The 19,405-nt window shown below is 39.0% G+C and overlaps 1 protein-coding gene across 2 annotated transcripts in view; it reads left to right on the top strand.

Moving 5' to 3' along the window:
* The window catches only part of LOC111934942 (contactin-6), a 124,670-nt gene that overhangs the window by 15,342 nt on the left and 89,923 nt on the right, over positions 1-19,405 (top strand). For both annotated transcript variants that reach the window (XM_086846915.1, XM_086846914.1), the window contains exon 2: positions 8,708-8,845. In XM_086846915.1, coding sequence (XP_086703041.1) covers positions 8,791-8,845 — 55 coding nt within the window. In that variant the 5' untranslated portion in view covers positions 8,708-8,790. The remainder of the gene's footprint in view (positions 1-8,707; positions 8,846-19,405) is intronic.

Below are 19,405 nucleotides of genomic sequence, written 5' to 3'. Positions count from 1 at the left end.
CCATCTGTTTGCTGCACTGATTATTCCACTTGGCCGTATCCCCTGTCTTAAAATACATAGATTATGCTGAATTAAGTCCAATTTCATCCAGAAACCAACTGATTATTTTCTTCCTTTTCCTCATTATCCAAGAGATTCTAAATGATAGCAATAATCAGCAACAGCATCGCCAAGGAGGAAGGGAAGGGGGAGGATCCTCATTTCACACTGAATCATTTACTTGTTAAACAATAAGCCTTGAAATTAGCTTTCCCTCCTGACACCCCTGCATGCACAAATGCAAATCAAATGATTACAGGCTTCATCTTGGGCAAAAATAATGGTCATGGATGGTTCAGTTAATCTTAAAGTCATCCTGGAATTCCAGCCTTGCTTGTTCCTATTTATATTGGTTAGAATTCCATCTAATCATGGTTTAAATCCGTGGCCACCCAGGTCAGCCCAGTACTAGTCCTGGCCACTTTATTTATTGCTGCACTGCAGTATATGGCTATTAAAAAAATTCAAATATTTCCTGATGGCTCTCAGGGGAAATCTACAGTTCATAATTTCCTTTCATGGTACTATTAATACTTCCTGACAGGCTGAAAGCCAGTTGTTAATAATCTGGCAGATTTCCAGGTTCTTGTCTAAAATTAGCTTCAGTTTCACTATTTTTTTTATTTTTATTTTTTAATTTTTTTTTTTCTAAACCTTAACCCCTGATCCAGAAACTTCTGAGGCAGGAATGGCAGGGGATGCTCTGGTCCCCTTGTGCAGGTTTTTGTCCCAGCCTTGAACCTCCTGGTTGATCCAGCTCCAAAACTCCAGGGGTGTTTTGCTCAACTCCACATTCCCTTTGGGAAAAAGGTTTGGTGGATTGGTGTGTCCTCTGTGTCCAGTGGGTGAAGAAATTGCCTTTTATTATTTTTTTTTAAGGTGTTGTGAAAGCCTCCAGCTGGAGGAACAGACGTGTAAGAAACGCAGCAGCAAAAAATAATAAATACTAAAGATATTGTTTTACTTAAAAGGAGAGCAGCATAAAGATATCACAATGCCTTTAATATGGATTTTAATAAAAAGATCTGGGATATTGGATGTGAAGAAGCAAATGATTAAACTGCAAACATCCAATAAGAGATTTTAGGGTGGCACAAATGAAAGCATTGCTGGGATATCAGCTCATAGGGAAACAACTTCTGCATGAGACCTTGAAAGAGATGAAGTCTTCAAGATATCATTGTAAAAGTTTATCAACAATCCCTTTATTAACCTCCATATCTTTGAAGAAACCTGCCCACTGTCTTTTGATGATATTCTAATTTTGATCCTCTTTTTGCTGAAGAAATGGGACTTCTGCTGCTGACTTCAGTTGAAACAGAATCAATTTTTTTTTATCAGTATTACATGGATAATATTTGGAAGGAGGTTTTTTTTTAAGCTTTTACTGATAGATATGAAGTAGATATTAAACTTTTCACCTGAGAAGAATAATGTGTGCTCTTCATTCTCAGAGTTTGGGTGCCATCAAGATCTGCAGCTTTAATTTAGTTTTTTGTGAACATGTTAAAAGAAATGTGATAATTGGTTTACAGGTGATATTGTCAGGTTTGATAATTTTAACACTTTCAGATCTCTTCAAAAACTGTATTTCATAATGTATTGAATTGAAAATTGATCCACACTTACACTTCAGCCAAGCTTTGGAAGCCTTTTTATCAGACCTTTTCCATCTCAATGTCTGCTCAGTAATTGCTGGATTGTATTTTAAATGATTATGAGGGAATCTTCCTCTTGGAGGGAATTATCTTTAGGATGAAAACTCCTAAATTCTAATTCACATGGAAAACATTCTCTTCTGTAGCTCCCACAAATCTCTGAGGACTGAAATATTTTCATCCCACCAACACCTCCAGGACAGATTTCACACAGGTGTTGGAGGTGCATTCCCACTTATTTAGGGATTAAAATGAGAGCAGCAGTGTTTGAGCTGAGGAATGAGCAAGGAGCCCTTTCAGGCTGATCACTGACATTGCACTGTGTGTGCATTTAAAAATGGGGTGTCAAAATACAGCTCCAGATGTGGCTGTAGGAGATAACTGCACCTGGGTTCAGCATAAGGCTTGGGGTTGGCTATAATATAATAATATATAATATACATCATGTATATTATTATACATTTTATGATATTTTACAATTTTATAATACTATTATATATTATAATGAATTTACTATATATTATTTTGATTAAAAGTAAACATTTATTTTTATATATACTATATAAAAATATATAATATATTAAATATACAACATATATTAATATTATATAACTTATATCGATCTTATAACTAATCTTATATCTTATATCCTATATCCTATATCTAATATCTAATATCTAATATCTAATATCTAATATCTAATATCTAATATCTAATATCTAATATCTAATATCTAATATCTAATATATATAATATATAAAATATAAAAGATAAAATATGAAATATGAAACATGAAATTTAATATATAAAATATAAAATATAAAATATAAAATAATATAATATAATATAATATAATATAATATAATATAATATAATATAATATAATATAATATAATATAACATATATAATAATAATATAACATATATATAATATAGTATATACTATTATATGTAATAGCATATATTATATGTTGAATATAAATATATTAAATATTTTTATTATGTATTATGCATTTTATTGTTTTATAATGTAATATTACATTTTATATATATATATATATATAATATAATTTAACTATTTTATATTCATTATCATTTAAGTAGTTTGCTGTTGAAAGACATTTTAATGCTGATTTGTCAACAGCACAACCCAGTGGGGTTCCTATCGCTCAGTCTTTCTATTTGGGTTAAATACAGGAAATTGTCTGGTTGGCTCTTGCCTGTAGAGCCAGGGTTATTTACAGCTGGGAATGCCCAGCAGTGTTTGGATACTCATGAAAGGATGGATGAAAGAGAGGCACTCCCTGAGTCCTCTCCAGCAATTCCAGTGGGATCCTGAAGCACGTGGACACTTTCTGCAGTGCACTGATGGCAGAGGAGGGTTTCTCTTTCAGCATCCTGCTTTAAGCTCCCTAATTGTTGCTGTGAAAATAATGACAAAGGGAAAAAAAAATCTAAATAATTAAAAAATAATTTAAAATAATTTATTTATATATTTTTTTTAATCCTACTGTGTCTTCGACTTGACTGTTGGAGGAGGTGGGAATCCTTACATGGATGTTTAGAATCACAGAATGGTTTGGGTTGGAAGGGATCTTTAAAATCACCCAGTGCCACCCCTGCCATGCCAGGAACACTCTCCACTATCCCAGGTTGCTCCAGGCCCCGTCCAGCCTGGCTTTGGGCACTTCCAGGGATGGGCATCCAAAAATTCCCTGTGCCAGGGCCATGTCAATGCTGGTGAATCCATCTGGGGAGGTGAGGAGGCCTCATCAGACACCAAATCCCATTTCTCCTCAAATGTCTTGATTTGGGGAGTTTAAGACAACAAAAGCCTCTGTAGTGTCCCACCATGTAGGATCTCAATGTCACCTGAAACACAATGAGCTGTTTGCTCGGATTTAGGGAAATGTTTTGAAAACACAAGATTTAAACCCTCCCCGAAGGCTTTATGCGCTGAATTTGAATTGCAAATGAGCCACAGTATTTTCTGCTTCCCTAGGAAAAGCAATAGCAGTCAGGAGTGAAAACCAAATGAAAATCCAAGTCCTTTTGTGAAAGAGGAAAAATAGGAGTGATCAGTATCGGAAACCTTTGTTAAATAGCACGGGGTACTTTTCTCCCTCAAAATATGGTTCAATAATTCTAAATAAGCAGTAAGTACTCCAACAGCATACATAAATCTTGCTGGAGCCTGGAAAACTGGTCTCTTCTGCTCCTGCTCTGGTAGCTGCAAGTGTTTGCTATTCACTCTGTTATGGATATCTGGAAAATAGTTTGAGTGCAGAAAGCGCCTCAGGGATAAAAAGTTTGAAAAGAAAAATGTAACTGTATATCATTGGCATTCATGAGAAAATTCACATTAGATGCCTTGGAATCAGGTGCTCAGGAGACAATAGAGAGATCAGGAGCAATGGTGTGCCAGGAATGCAAGCCTGGCTGGGACAGGATTATTTCCTGGCACGTGAGGAACACAAAAGTGTGGAAGGCCAAATTCAAAAGATAATAGAGATGTGTGGAAGCTGGCGGGAGGGAAAGCTGAGGCTGCAGAATAAAAAGGCTGTGCGTGCACTCCCTGGATTCCAGCTTTTCTCTCCACATTTCCATTCCTTTCTTCTCCCTTCTGCAGAAGATCTCATGCCATAGATGGTTACACCAATAAACTGGATTAAATAAATAAATTGGTTACCCCCAATAAACCTGGAGTGAAGCTCCTGCACCAGCACCACTGTGGAATTTGGCCCTAGATCCCTGGGAATTTGAAGAAACGTTTCTTTCTCCACCAGGTCAAAAAGCTGCTCTTTGTGCAAGCACAGCTACATTTTGCCATGGGTAAAAATGTCAATTTACTGGAATTTAGCTGAGAGCAAAATCTCATCATTCCCAGGGCCTGACAGGTTTTACCCCAGTTCGATGTCACATCACCACCTGAACCAACTTTTGCTTTCAGAAAACTTAACAGAAAATTGTGGTAGAAGTGGAAAATTCTATTTTCCTGAAGATTCAGATAACACCAGAAGAGCATTTTGGTTTTTGTCACAGATTTGGTCTTGTGAGTGTTTTGTTACTCGAAAAATAAGTGGTTGTAGAAATTAAGGGTGTTGAAAACCAAAGCCTTGACACCAGGTCAGGCTCAGTAAAGAGCAAGGCATTGGCACTTTTGTTAATGTGTTAAATATGTCAGATTACTTTAATTGATAAATGAATCCACAGCCTCTTCCCTTCTAAATTCCTAGGAAAACAGCTGTACAACTGCAACCTTCAGCCACACAACAAAAAGCCTTTCCCTCTGTGTGCTAAGTGCCAAGCCAACGCTCAAATCCCACTTTTAGGCTGAATTTTTCAGTATCCCAGATGTCCAGGAGGGAATGGTTGATGACAGAAATAGCTTTGTGTGCTTTCTTCCCAGTGATGTCACCCAGAGTGTCTGCAAGGAGCAGCAGGAGCTGCACAAGTCATCCACACAAAGCCATTGCTGACCTGGGTGTTTTATCCACCTTTTTTACATTTATTCACCTCCTGTATATCCCTGTGTGTCCCACACTTTTGGATCTCTCAGGAGCAGGTATTTCTCCTTCCCCCACAGATAAGAAGTGAAAATGACAGATATAAAGTGTCTGAGGACTGAGTTCTTTCCTATGGACTTGTTTTCTCTAATGGGAAAACAACAAAAAAATGATGTTGCCTCCTTCAGTAACAAACATATTTGTATAAATTACATCCTGCTGACAAATGGACACACAATCAGGATTTTTAGGGGGAAATGTAATGTTTCCCCCATGATCATATTTAACATATTTTGTTTTCCATCCATCTCTCTGCTCAAACTGTGGCATAACAATTAGAATAAGTGATAGCAGCACATCCAGAAAACAAAGGGTATGATGGCAGAATTTATCTTGTTACATTTCTTGATTTAACGCCAGTCTGGGATTTCTGGTCTGAACCAGATTTTTCCTACGCTATAAATATTTCAGTTTTTTCATTTATTCTTGATTTAGTTTGACAGTAAATAATCCCATGGAAGCTGCTGTTGGAAAGATGTTGTAAAAATTATTAAGTGCCTGCTCGCCAGTTCGGTCCTTGTGTTTGTCAAAGGGAAGGGAGTTGGGTAACTTAAGGGAAATATGTGTGTGTTTGTGTGTATATTTACAGTAATGTCCCATAATTTGCAGTCCTGGGAGCAGAAGAATTGCAGTTCTGAGGACTGATCAATACCTTGGATGAATACAAAGAGTTTGGGTTGTATATTCTGGATATTGGCAGCTGCAGGTTCTTGTTTCAGGGTTCAAAAAAACTTGTCCATAACCCAACAAGAGGAGAAGAGAAAGCAGGGAGGCTTTCAAAAGGATATTTCCTTGCAACAAAACCCCAAAAACTATCTGTCCTCTTGGAAAAGGCAGAATCTGGGCAGTTATTTGGCTTTTATTGGTTATTTTTTGTTTGGAATATCAGGAAGAATGTAACTCTGGATGGTCTAAGTCCATTCCCAATTTTCTTTGGCAACTCTTGCACCTTTAGAAGGGATTTCTGCACTAAATAACTCACACACCCAGTGTGGGAGGACCAGAAACTGAATATATTTGAGAGATCTCGAGGAAAAGGAGTTGGGTGGGACCAGCACTGGGAAGTGCTCCAAGTCCAAGGAAACAAAATCCTCAGCAGAGGAGGTGAATCCAAACAGAAGCTCCAAGGAATGTGCAGAATCCATGGCAATAACTCCAGCAAAAGGGGATAAATTGCAGACAAAGGCTGGTGGTTATCTGCTAACAGCCAGCAGGCATCCACCAGGAGGATTTGTCAGCAAATGGACAACTGGAGATTCCTCACCCTGTGGTGCTGCTGGGCTCCTGGGAATTCCTTGGGGAATCTTCTCCCTCCTCCAGGGGAAAAAAAAAGCGAAAACTGGGACAGGTAAAGTCACAAAGTTAATACAGGAGGAACTGGATGACATCTAAGTAATTAATTAAAATCCTAACTTACATTTTCTGATCTGAAGGGATAAGTTCTGTTCAGGAGGGACAAGGGAAAACAAATTTAAAGCTGTTTTTTTGGTCTCAGATATCACAGATATGTACACGAGCTCTGAGACAAATATTGACAAGCAGGAGAAAAGGTGTGAAATAAATATGATGTGATTCAATAAGGAAAAGCACCAGGTTTCCCACTGAAGCAGAAATAATCAATGCCTACCTTCAGAATCGACAGGTGGTTTAAAGGAGGGCTTGGAGTGGAACCTGAACTGAAGCAAAGTGTTCTAAAAAAGGCCCCAGAAGTATTAAAAAAGAAAGGAAATATTGATTGAGGGTATTTAGGCACGGTTACTGCTGCTTGGGGCAGGGTTGATTTATAAAGGTACAGCCCAGCTCATCCTTCTCTGTTTCTACTTCAGCAGAATTATAATTTAGTACTTTTTAATCCTTTTCCTTTCAAACACTTATAAATTTTGCAAATGTTCTTCAGTAGATCACAGCTGTGTGTGAAGTAGGACATCATGAAAGGCTAAAAGAAACTCTGGGTTTTTCCATCCTTTTTTTCCCAAAACTTAGAAGCTTGTCAAGTTTTGATCATTCCTCAGGTTTTTTAAGAGACCACCTGTAATTTTTAGGTGAAGTTTGTAGAAAATATTAACAAAATTAAAGTCCCTTAGTGTGATGGCTTCTAGGTTATTTGGATTTCTTAATTTTCTAAAAAAACATCTCTCTCACTCCTACCAGCAATAAGTTCCAGGGCAAGCCTGGATGAGATCTTTTCACACTGCTGTGAAAAATGAGCCAAGAGAGAAGAGAATAAGGATCCATAAATGTGGCTCATAATTGTAATTTCTCAGTGGAAAATTTTCAGCACTTAAAAGGTTTGGAATGATTTTACAATTTTGTAAACTCATTTTATTAAGTGATTTCTGGTTTCAGCTGCTTTATGAACTGATCCCCAGCAGTAAATCACTCATTTGCCCTTTGGGAGTATAGGCCAAACAGATACTTTTTCCTGGCTTAATTCATCATCTGTTGACTGAAATGTCAAAGGAAATTAGAGGAAATTGTTATGTAAATCCTTCCAGGCGGATGGTTCATTTCTGAAGGATAAAAGTTCACACAGAAGAGATGGTTTATTCTCTTTACACGGGGTGTGTGTGACATTGTGATCCCTCCTCCTCCCGTGGGAGATCAATCATTTTGCAGCAGGATCTGCTCACGTTACACCACATCCACCAAAGGATCCTGGCTGGGGTCAGAACCACACCACTGTGGAATCCTGAAACCCCAGACTGGTGTGGGTTGGGAGGGACCTTAAAGATCCAGAGCCACCCCTGCCATGGGCAGGGACACCTCCCACTGTCCCAGGCTGCTCCAAACCTGGCCTTGGGCACTGCCAGGGATCCAGGGGCAGCCCCAGCTGCTCTGGGAGTTCCATCTCAAATCCTCCCCACCATCCCAGCCAGGAATTCCTTCCCAATATCCCATCCAGCCCTGGGAGCCATTCCCTGTGTCCTGTCCTTCCATCCCTTGTCCCCAATCCCTCTCCAGCTCTCCTGGAGCCCCTTCAGGCCCTGGCAGCTTCTCCTCTCCAGCTGAGCACCCCCAGCTCTCCCAGCCTGGCTCCATGGAAAGGAGCCACCTTTGATGGAACAAGAAGTATCTCAGTGTTTGATGAACATTCAGGATCTGGGAAAAGCCCACATTTCCAAACACCTTTCCTTCCACCCCAGCGCTGTCTGGAGGAGGCACCACAGGCAGATTTTTCTCTCCTACTTGGAGAAACTCCCTCTGATCCAAGAGATCTCTGTGCCACAGGAGTGGATGGAAGGAACCCCAACATTCCCTGTGATTTTCATTCCAGCTTTGTGTCATTTTGGAATTACTGCTGTGGAGGGATGATCCAATCCAATTGCATTTGTAGCGTCTGAGTCTCCAAAAAGTGCAATAGAACATGATTTTACCTGGGGAAATTTGGGGTGTTTATTTGGATTCTGTACTTTAATTGCCCAATATCTCTTCCTGTTTTTGCAGAATATCCAGGTAGTCACAGGAAGACACACTTTACTTTCTTCCACTGATTGGATGGGAGGAATTTTTGACCTTGGAAAGTGGAGATGGTGTTGCTATGGAAACTAATAAGTCTGCTGCCATTCATGAGCTGCAGCACAGGTAAAATGTTCCACTATTAGTGTTTGTGATTGATAAATCTCTATCAGTGTCATAATTCTTGGGGAAAGGAGAAGCAATTACCAAAATTAACAGCCCTTTTTTGTATGAACAAGGGACTAAGGAGCTTTTCATTAGGACACACTTTAATTTTAAACAACTCCAGGTGATGCCTTTGAACCAGGAAAACATTTTTCAAGATCATAAGAAAGCTGGAATCCAGGTAATAGCTTTAAAAAATAGTCCAAGCTGTAACAGTGAGAAAAAAACCCAATTGTTACTTGGGCGACAACGTCATGAAAACATTTCTTGGCCACAATATCAGCAAATGAAGCTGGATTGAAAAGCCAGTTTGGGAGCACTGAATTAATGGTTTTGATTCCACATTTCATATCACACCCTTCAAGCGCATCCACACAAGTGAAGCATCTTTAAATCCCAGTTAACTGAATGGCAAATTAAAGTATTTATTTATGAAGGCCAAATATGGGTGAGAATCATAAGGACTGTCAATATAAATTCACAAAAAGGAAAGAAAATCTTCCTTAAAGCCCAAAGCAAATGGAGACATTCCCTCTTTGCCTCCTGCTGGAGTGATGATGGACCCTCATCCTCCCACCCTGGATCCATCCTCAGGCTGGGATCAGAGGACAAAGCGTGGTTGGAGGAAGCAGGGATGTCCCCCCCATTCTTCTTCTTGAATATCCCTAGTTCTTAATTAAAATATCAATAGTTTGCAACCTATTGTGATGTAAAATGTTCTTTTCTGCCTGGCATTGCTCACAGCCAGGGTTTGGTATTCTGAGTTCATTCCTTCTCTGAACCTTTCTTCTAATTAAAAGCATATAACTTGACAATCCTGCTTCATAAAGCCATAAAAATGGGATTAACTCATGTGGTTCATTACAGCCTCATCTCCAAACAGGCACTGAATGGGAACTGAACTCTTTGAGGTTATAATGAATTTGGGGATGGACTGACCCTTCACAATTGGCTGTGATAGAAACCATGACAACTGACTTTTGTCTCCAATTAATGTATTGAACTCTAAATAGCCAGGATATTACTCATGTACTTACAAGGAAATTGTATTAAAGTAACCTCAAATGATACTTAAATTAATTATGTAGTGCATGAGTCAGCAGCTGTTTGAAGTGAAGAAACAGAGCAGAGGGCGGACTTCAGTAGCATTTTAAAATACAATTTAAATTAAACTTGATACTATTTTATCTAAACGTGAAATGTAAACCTCAGGATGAAAAAATGTAAATCTCAGGATCAGACTTTCTGTTAAATAAATACAAAGTTGCTATTTCAAGAACAAACAAGCAGCATGTTAAGGACTAAAAAATCTTGGAATATATAAAATATTGTGACATGTAAAATATTTCAAGTGAGCAGTTGCTCATTTAAGCCCAGCTTTGCTGAAGTAATCTCAACAACCCCGTGTTTAGGACCCAAATCTTCCCTTTAATTCCCCACTGCCCCAACCCAGCCCTCTTGGGTACCTCTCACAGATCATTCCCTTCTTTACTACTCTGAGTAAAGCACTTGTAGCAGTCTTCCAGAGCACAGGATTCCCCTGTAATTCCTTGATTTCTTGGGAAATAGATGGTGGTCCTGGAATCTGGATCTCCAGAGGAGAGCTGCATGAGGGACAAGATATTCTTACACCCATAATTTGTATCTCCAAAAAGAACCTTTTACTTTTATTTTTTTTTTTTTTTTTTATTTTTCCCCCCCAGGCTTTAATTTTTGAAACTTTTTGTTATCTTCATCATTCTTGCCAGAGGATTATCTTTAGCAAGCCCAGTCCAGGGCTTTAAACCTGAGTTAAAAGGTACTGGGAGCTCACTTTTAGATGAAGACGTTCAGCTTTTAAAGACTCAAAAATAGCTAAAAATGTAAATGTTCCATATTCCCAGGCACCAAGAGTGGCTCACAACAGCACTTTTGTCCTGCTTCTGCTCCTAATTAAAGGAACAGCAAAAGCTCCCACTGACTTCACTGGGGCAAGTTAATTTATACCTGAGTATAAATTAACTCCATTGATTTCAGCAGAGCTCCGCTGGTTTTCACTCCGACATCCTGAAATATGCCTGATGGTCACAGTCAAACTGCACTTATGGCAAAACTTCTCTGATTTATCACACGGAAGGTTCACATCAATTTAGGAATAATAGAAATGAGTGGGATGAGGAAGCAGATGCTGAGCAGAGCAGTTTTGTGGGCTGGGGATGGGAAGGTAATTCAGGGTGTTGGATGGCATTGGTCACTCATTTCCTCCTTGTTTCTACCTCAATTCCACCTGACATGTGGAATGAAAATGATTTTGACCTATAAATTAATCTTGAATCTCAGGATTAAATGTGCTGTGCAGAAGAGTTGGGTATTATTACCCCCCAAAATGGCAATTCAATTACTCAAAACTCAATCTGCCCTCTATATTGTCTTTATAGACAAAAATCGTGGAATGAATAATGTTCCCTCCAACTCTTATTTTCCAGCAGAGCTTTTTTATGTGTCTCAACGAGGGTCTTTAGGGTTTTCTTGCAGTGCCTTAGGGGACAAAATAAAATAAAATAATGTATCCACAGTGACACAGCGAGGGAACAGATTAGATTTTTTTTTTTCATAACCCATTGCTATTTAAATGAGATAATCTGATCTAAGCAGAGCACCAGAGGCAAGAAGGGTGATGAAGATAAACTCAGAGATCATTACTTTAAATTCTGTGTACTTGCTATAGGGATGTACAACAACAATCTCCTGACATTGCTGAAATTTAAACATTATTTGATATGAATATGCTAAGAAAGAGCATCCACTTTCTGCATTAAAGATGTAGAGAGGATTTTGGGAAGTTGAAATGAACAGACCTGTCCAAAGTGCTCAATAAAATAAAATAATTGTCTCTTCACACCAAAGCTCTCTCATGTGTTCCTCCTATGGCTGCTCCTGCATTGTGCTGCTTCCTCTGGAGTTGTGCAAGGCAGGTTGACAAGAATATCTTAATGAGGGAAAATTTTATTTTCATTTTTAATATCCTATTTCTGTCTTAAGCATCCATCAATTGAACCTCAGGCTGTTCCTTGGGTGTGGATGCCAGGTCAGGTTCTCCATCAGGTTAAAGGAAATTCCTCACCTCTCTCTCTCTCTGGTCCCTCCATTCTCTCCTCTGTCAATAGAGAATTACCTTCTGATTATTTCAAGTGTCTGCCTTCCTCCTGGACAGCTGATCCACATTTTCTGTGTCACTCCTGTTCCTAAAGGGAATGGCACCTCTTTTGACCTGATTTCTGGTGGCTTCTTCCCTTCAAATAAATCCGTGATGGAGAGGTGGCCCTTGTGGCTCTCCTTTGTTCTGCTGTTGCTCTTGGCCCCACCGTGGAAACAAAGGGGATTTCCAGGATTAAAGACAAGGGAAAAGCAGAATGGCAGTGAATCCCATCAGGCTGTGGACAGTAGAAATATTCCTCAGCCAGTCTGACCTGCATTTTGGAAATGAGGCATCAGCTGTATTTTTACACAGCCCTTTGGCTTCCTGCCTCCAAATCAATCGAAGATGCAACCACAACCTCCCGGGCTGGAGTTTTGGCCCATCATTTTGAAAGTGTTAAATTAGAGAGAGACATTTCCTGATGCAAAGTGTCCTGATCCTCCTCTGGGTCACAGCAGGATGAATATTGAATACATCACATCCCACACTCTGCCTGCAGTGTCTCGCAGATTTATTGTTGGCATAACAGCACCTTTAGGGATGGAACAGCAGACCATATATTTTCAGACAAGTGACATCTTTGCTATTTCTAACAGCAAAATCTGGAGATGAACTAGCCCAGCCTGGAAATGTTAAGGCTTCCCTGAACAGCCAGAGGCATTTGGAGATGTGCTGATGAGTCAGGCAGTGATAATAATTAGGTGTTCCTTAGACAGCATGGTGGTTTCCATGGGTTTGGGAAACAAAATGCTGGATTTCTGTAAATGACTTGCAGGATGTGACTGACACTGAAGTGACCTTCCCAGGAGAGGGAGCAGCGACATTTGAAGAAGTTTTGTGTCCATGCTGTGGGGTGCCAGGAGGTTCAGCTCAGTGCCCAACATCAGTGAACACCAACCATCCCCTGGTGCAACAAAGCAGGAGAGAAGGGAACCTCGTGCCCTGGAGATGAACTGTGGCACTCAGGGAATGTGAGGGTGTTAGCGTTCAGGAACACACATAATCATGGAATGATTAATTGAAGGTGCTTTATTAAGAGATCTGGGTATCAGGGGTACCCATATCCAAATCTGACCCAACTTGGGTCATACTCTATCATTATATAGCTTACATATTAATTATTAAAATTACATTGTTCCATTGTATACATTGATTCTACCCAAGCATGGATTTCTCATGATCCCCCCAAACCCCTAACATTGTTCCTCATGTTCTTTAAACAATAATTATATCTAATCACATCTAACAATTATATAATTTATCATATGTACTATATATTTACATATTTATCATATGACTACACAGGTGCAATTTCACATGATCTTAGCAAGCACAAGGCCTAACATTTCCCAGGTCTTACTTTTAACACTTTCCCCAGGCTTTACCAAGCCTAACTTTCTTTCTAACTCCTCAGATTTTCTATGATTTTAAAGTATTTTACTATCGAGGGGTTTGAAGCTTTCCACCAGACATAAACCCACCTCAAAGCTTTGTCCTGAGTGACACCAGCACCGCTCTCGTATTCCCAAGGATTCCACACCACCCCAAACCTGGAGACAGGGAATTATATTTGATTTTATATTTGATTTTCACTACCACGGGCTAGGCTCACTCAGAAGAAGAATCTCCCTCATTTGGCTTCATCTCCCAAGGGAGAAAAAAGGGAAAAACCCTTTTTTGGAATTCCCTGAGTGCAGGGATGTGGGGTGGAGAAGAGGTGAGAGCTCAGGTGATGCTTTGAGATTGGAACCTGCATTGATTTTGCTTCCAGGGAAATGTTATTTATGGTTCCTGGAGTGAGGTGGAGATGCTGGAATTCCTGGCTGTGAATTCACCAGAGTTTTACATTTTCTATATGGCTCTAGCATCTAAATTCTCTAGTCTGAAAGGCCTTGTCTATTTTTATGCTGCTTTAAATAATTATTGCTTCCCAATCTTTTCAATTAGTTGCTTTACATTATTTTTTTCCCCTTTTATTTAAATTTTACATGATTTCTTCCTGTTTCATATCAAACCATTTCATCTCCCAGCACAAAAGGCTCATTAACTTTGTAAAATAACATCCTGGTACTTTAGAAGTCATTAATTTTTTTTTTTTTCACTTTTTTTGTGGCAACAGCTTCAAAGACAATTCAATTTTACTTTATTATCACTGCCAAGAAGTTGAAATTAGCAGGTGATTAAGCACTTCAAATATTTTGAGCATTTTCAATTGTCAACAATGGCAAATTTAAGTATAAAGAAATTAAACTTAAGAAGGCACAATAATATATTACTGTAACAGTTTATTGAAGCACAAAATTTTCAAGGAAAATTGCTGGCTTTAAGTAATTGTTTAAATAAAGAGTAGGTTTTTATTAGATTTTAGAGATAAATTTTTCCCTAAAAAGGGTTGAGGTCCTGGCACAGGTTGCCCAGAGAAGCTGAATTTTGAGATTCCCCATTTCAGAATTACCAACAAGGTTTTTTTGGAGTTTAAGAGCCAAATCCACTCCCTTTTCATCTCCACAAGCAATTCCACAATTAAAGAACTGACACTTGAAACCTTAGATTTTATTATGGAGAGAATGATGGCCATTAAATCATGGACTCACTGAAGGGTTTGGGTTGGAAGAGACCTCAAGGATCATCTGCATCCTTCATGAAACAGAAAAAAACCCACCTGAACTCTAATTTCCCACCAGCAGAAATGAGAATTTTATTTTTTTCCCCAGGAATCAGACCATGAAAATGCAAAAAAAAAATAAAATAAAAAATTAACTCACCTTTTTTTGACATGAAAACCCAGAGCAAACTTCCCTGCTGTTTAATATTCCCACCCAGCAGCTCTGCACACCCTGACAAGGGTGAAAACCTTGCCCACAAACTTTTAAGTGCTGCAACAATATCTGGGACTTCCACGTAATCACAGCCTGATCATCCCTCCCATTGTTTGCAGAAGCTGGAAAATAAAACGTCTGGGGTTATTGATTTGCTACTTCTTTTTCATTTAGCGCCTATTGATCGCTGTTTATGTGTGTGTTTTTTTTGTTGAGCAGGAATTAACATTGAAAACTTCTTGGAATTCACTGCATTCACACCTGCTTGACATTCCTAGGGAAATCGTGCTGCCACAATCCCACTCCAGTGGGGGAGGTCTCAAAAATCAGATTTTTCTCCTCTGGCTTCTTGACAGAAAAAAAAGAAAAAAAAAAAATTCATATGCAGAAAATTTTAAAAATATTATTTTTATCATATTAATAATTAATAACAATTATCATATCAATAATGACTATTAATATATTAGTATATTAAATACATTACTATATTAAATATAATAAATATTTAATATTTAGTATTAATAATGAATATTGTTATTAATAATAAGAATTAAGAATAAATAATGATGATAATGATAATGATAATGATAATAATGATAATGATGATATGATAATGATGAAGATAATGATAATGATAATAATAGTAATAGTAATAATAGTAGCAATAATAATAAAAATAAAATACTAACAATAACAATAACAATACTAACAATAATTAGTAATACTAACAATAATGATTATTATTATATTATTTTATAATAATAATAATGATAATAATGATAATGATAATGATAATGATAATGATAATGATAATTATAATTATAATGATAATAATTATAATAATAATAATAATAATAATAATAATAATAAGAAGAAGAAGAAGAAGAAGAAGAAGAAGAAGAAGAAGAAGAAGAGGAAGTAATATTGTGGTTGGCACTTGCTTGGGACAGAAAATGTGGCTGTCACAGGGTTTGAGCTCCCAGAGTCATTTCCAGCCCCTCAGGATGATTTAGGCCGTGGTTATCGTGCCTACATTACAAAAATAAACCTCTTGGGGTTGGGAGGTGTTTTTTCATCCCTATCTGCAAGAAGAAATCTTGTGATTGCCACAAAAAATTACTTGTGGAGCATGGATGGGAAGGCAGCTCTGGGACAACGAGTCGGAAATAGGGATGGATGAGTCCTGTGGGGCTGGATGGATGGAAATATCTGGGATAGCTCTGAGCTCTGACTGCTGCTGGCACAGCTGGACCCTGTGTAAAGCACTCCTTTCATTGCTCTTGTGATATTCAGGGCCCACAATTTGCCCACTTTTAACTCCAAAACCAATCAAAATCACAGGCCAACCACACATTTCCCAGGAGACTGAATTACAGTCCTGAACCAGCCAGTCATAATGTGAATGGGGTATTTTTATTTATCTTATGTTTTTCACCCTCCCAAGCACCCCTTTTCTCAATTACTCCATTCCTAGTTAGGATTAAACTCTTAAAAAGAATATTTAAAATTAAAAGCAATGTTTAATTGTGATGGAATTACACAGTTCCAGGAACTGGAGGAGCAGCCCCACATGCACCATGTGAGGATTTATGTCAGTTATTGCTGTGGTTCCTGGCACAGTTATCACAATTAACATCCAAAGGCAGGTAAGGCTCTCTAAGGTTTCTCTTGCAGGAGGTGAGAGGGGAAAAAGAGGGCAAATTTTGAGTGTGGAGGCAGAGATCAGGCACAGAAGGGACCTGTATCCCCCTTTCCCTGGGTCTCTCTGCTTTCCTCGTGTGCCAAGCTCACCCACAGGTGACAATTCTTGTCCTGTGGGTCAGACACTGCCAAAATTCCCACCTGGTGTGCAGCAGGGGGAAATTTATAAACTTTATTTTGATATATTTGATTTTCAGACCCTCGTAGAATTTTAGTAATAGCACTTTTTCCTCTTCTGTGTAGCATAACCAATATTTTGTCCTGTGTTCAATATTAATATCTGCTTTATTGTTCTATTCTAATTACAATCTCATTATTAAAGGGCCCTATATTTTCCTGTGACAGATATTGCATCTCATTGCTAGTGGATCCCGGTTATTCCATGCTTATTGTTATTAATAATTTGTAGCAATTGGATTGGAATTAGACTATTACTTTGCTAAATCACTTTTGCTGCTAATTAAGGCACTGTGTGTGACATTGTTTAGCTCCAAACATCATCGTCCTGCTTTTCAGCCTGCTCTAATTACCTGTAACTCATTCATTTCAACTCAGAAATCAGGGCTTTTAATCAAACTCCTTCGAGCTTTGCCGTGATGGGAGCTGCTCTTGGTGGGAATGAAAAGTTCTCATGGACAAAGATATTTATAATGACAAATGCACCTTTCACTGCAGCCCTGGAGCTCCTTAGAAATAGAGTAATTGTTCTCAATGCTTCCAAACACAATAGAAGGAGGAAGGTTCTGAGGGAAAAGTGAAAGATGCCTGAAAAATTCCAACTCTTCAAGGTATCAGCAAGGAAATGGCTGTAGCTTTAAATTGTCTTCTCTCCACAAAACATCTGTGAGATCTGTCATGCTGTTTGCTGGGGTAATATCTCCTCTGAAGAAGCAGCATCACTTTGTTATTTGCCTGGGAGCTTTGCTCACTTTGGCTACCAAATAAACAGAAGAGACACAAAGGTCGTGCTGGAGTCAGGAGTGAAAACTCACATTAATGGCCAGGGGGCTGCCTGGTGTTAGCAGGACAACCTCTGACATGTCCTGAATATCTCAGCTGCCTGAGGAAAAGCAGAAAAAAAAGGTTTATTCCTGTGCAATTCTTTCCTCAGCCATTTCAGGGGGGTGTAAAAAAGGTGCAGGTATTTGAGCTGGAGCTGTTCTGTGAACAAACCTGGGCACACGTGCAGCAGCTGGGCCTTTCTTTTGCCATGGAATCACAGGGTGATGGAATGGTTTGGGCAGAGAGGGGTCTAAAAGCTCATCCCACCCCACCCTGCCATGGCAGGGACACCTCTCCCTGTCCCAGGTGCTCCAGCCCCAATGTCCAGCCTGGCCTTGGGCACTGCCAGGGATCCAGGGGCAGCCCCAGCTGTGCCAGGGCCTCAGCACCTCCTGCTCCAACAGCATCCCTGCTCTGACAGGGAGGAGAGCTGTGAGGCAGGCAGGGATTCAGGCACCACTCCAGCATCATTCCAAAGCCAATGGAAGGTTATTTCCATGGGAGGATATTTCTGTGCATTGATCTCAGTCTGGGTGGATTGTTTGACACCGGATTTCCTTAAAAGCAGGTGCAAAGCTCTCAAAGTTATCATTTGGGAGAATTGCCTGGGAACAGCAACCTGCTAGAACATCTAGCACATTGTCCCTTGGGATTGGCTTCTCCTTTGTGGAATTGTTGGCTGCCCTTGGGGTTAGTTTTGTTTCACTGCCCAGCAGGTACCAGGCTGCCACTCTTCCCTCCCAAACCTTGGCATTGTCTCCATCTCAGTGCCCTGAGCTCACCCTGGAAAATTTAGAGTGCCTGAGAGTAAAATCTACCCAAACTTTGGCTCTCGTGCCCTTTCCCCCCAGCCCCAATGTGATTTATGGAATGCAATTTCTTCATCCTCTAACATTGTCTCACTTCATACACTTATGCCAAATTGTTTTTGATGATTTACTGCTTTTCCTACAGCTCATAAAAAAATGGGTATCAATACAATGTCAACAAAACTGTAGGGGTTAATCTCTAGTAACTTACTGAGCATTAATCAAATTCATATTTCAGCCACATTAGTCTAAAGCTGCTAAAATCACTGATGGTATAACACAACTTAAATCAGAATACAATGTGATACCTCCAGCTGCTATTTCTATTTAGGTTTATTGTGGTTTACACTGAATATGGTAGAAATAAAAGACTTTTCTCTGTGTGTTCCTTGTACATTTGTGAGTTTGCAAAACACAAATAGTTTGCTCTAGGCCAGAGAAAATGTAACCATTTATGCAATAGATATTGAATTCATATTTGCCTGACAAGTGACCTTATCAGCTATAACTTGTCATCTCCTAATTAGTCTACATTTATTTTATTCACTCAATTAACCCCCAGCCTCTCCAGGAGATAAGTTGGCGATACACGAAATTATGTGTGTGCTGCAATTAAAATGGTGCTGCACATGTACTCCACAAATTTGCCTTAAAGAAAGGTAAACCTCATTAATATCCCACCAGCCTGACTGCAAATTAAAATGGTTTTATTGCCAGTGATGCCACCGACTTTCAGTGCTCACTGGCAGGGAACAACAATGTCTTTTCTTCAGAGAATCTAATAATAATCACATAAAACTAAGAGTGAACAGTGAGATTCAGAGAGCAGAAATATCTATGTATTATTAAACCTCTCCTTCCCAGAGAAATGCCCAAGTTATTAATTTAAAAAGAATTTACAGATTAAGAATGACCTGAAAGGTGAGCACCCAGAATTTGTATGGAAAAGAACAAAATCCCATGAACAGAATTTCTATGAACAGAATCCAGCTTAATTCACATTTTGTGCCTT

This window comes from Cyanistes caeruleus, chromosome 11 (genome assembly GCF_971803275.1).
Source record: "Cyanistes caeruleus chromosome 11, bCyaCae1.hap1.1, whole genome shotgun sequence".
In the NCBI taxonomy this organism is placed as follows: Eukaryota; Metazoa; Chordata; class Aves; order Passeriformes; family Paridae; genus Cyanistes; species Cyanistes caeruleus.
The sequence above is the reverse complement of the archived record's forward strand: the minus strand, read 5'-3'. Positions and strand labels throughout refer to the sequence as shown.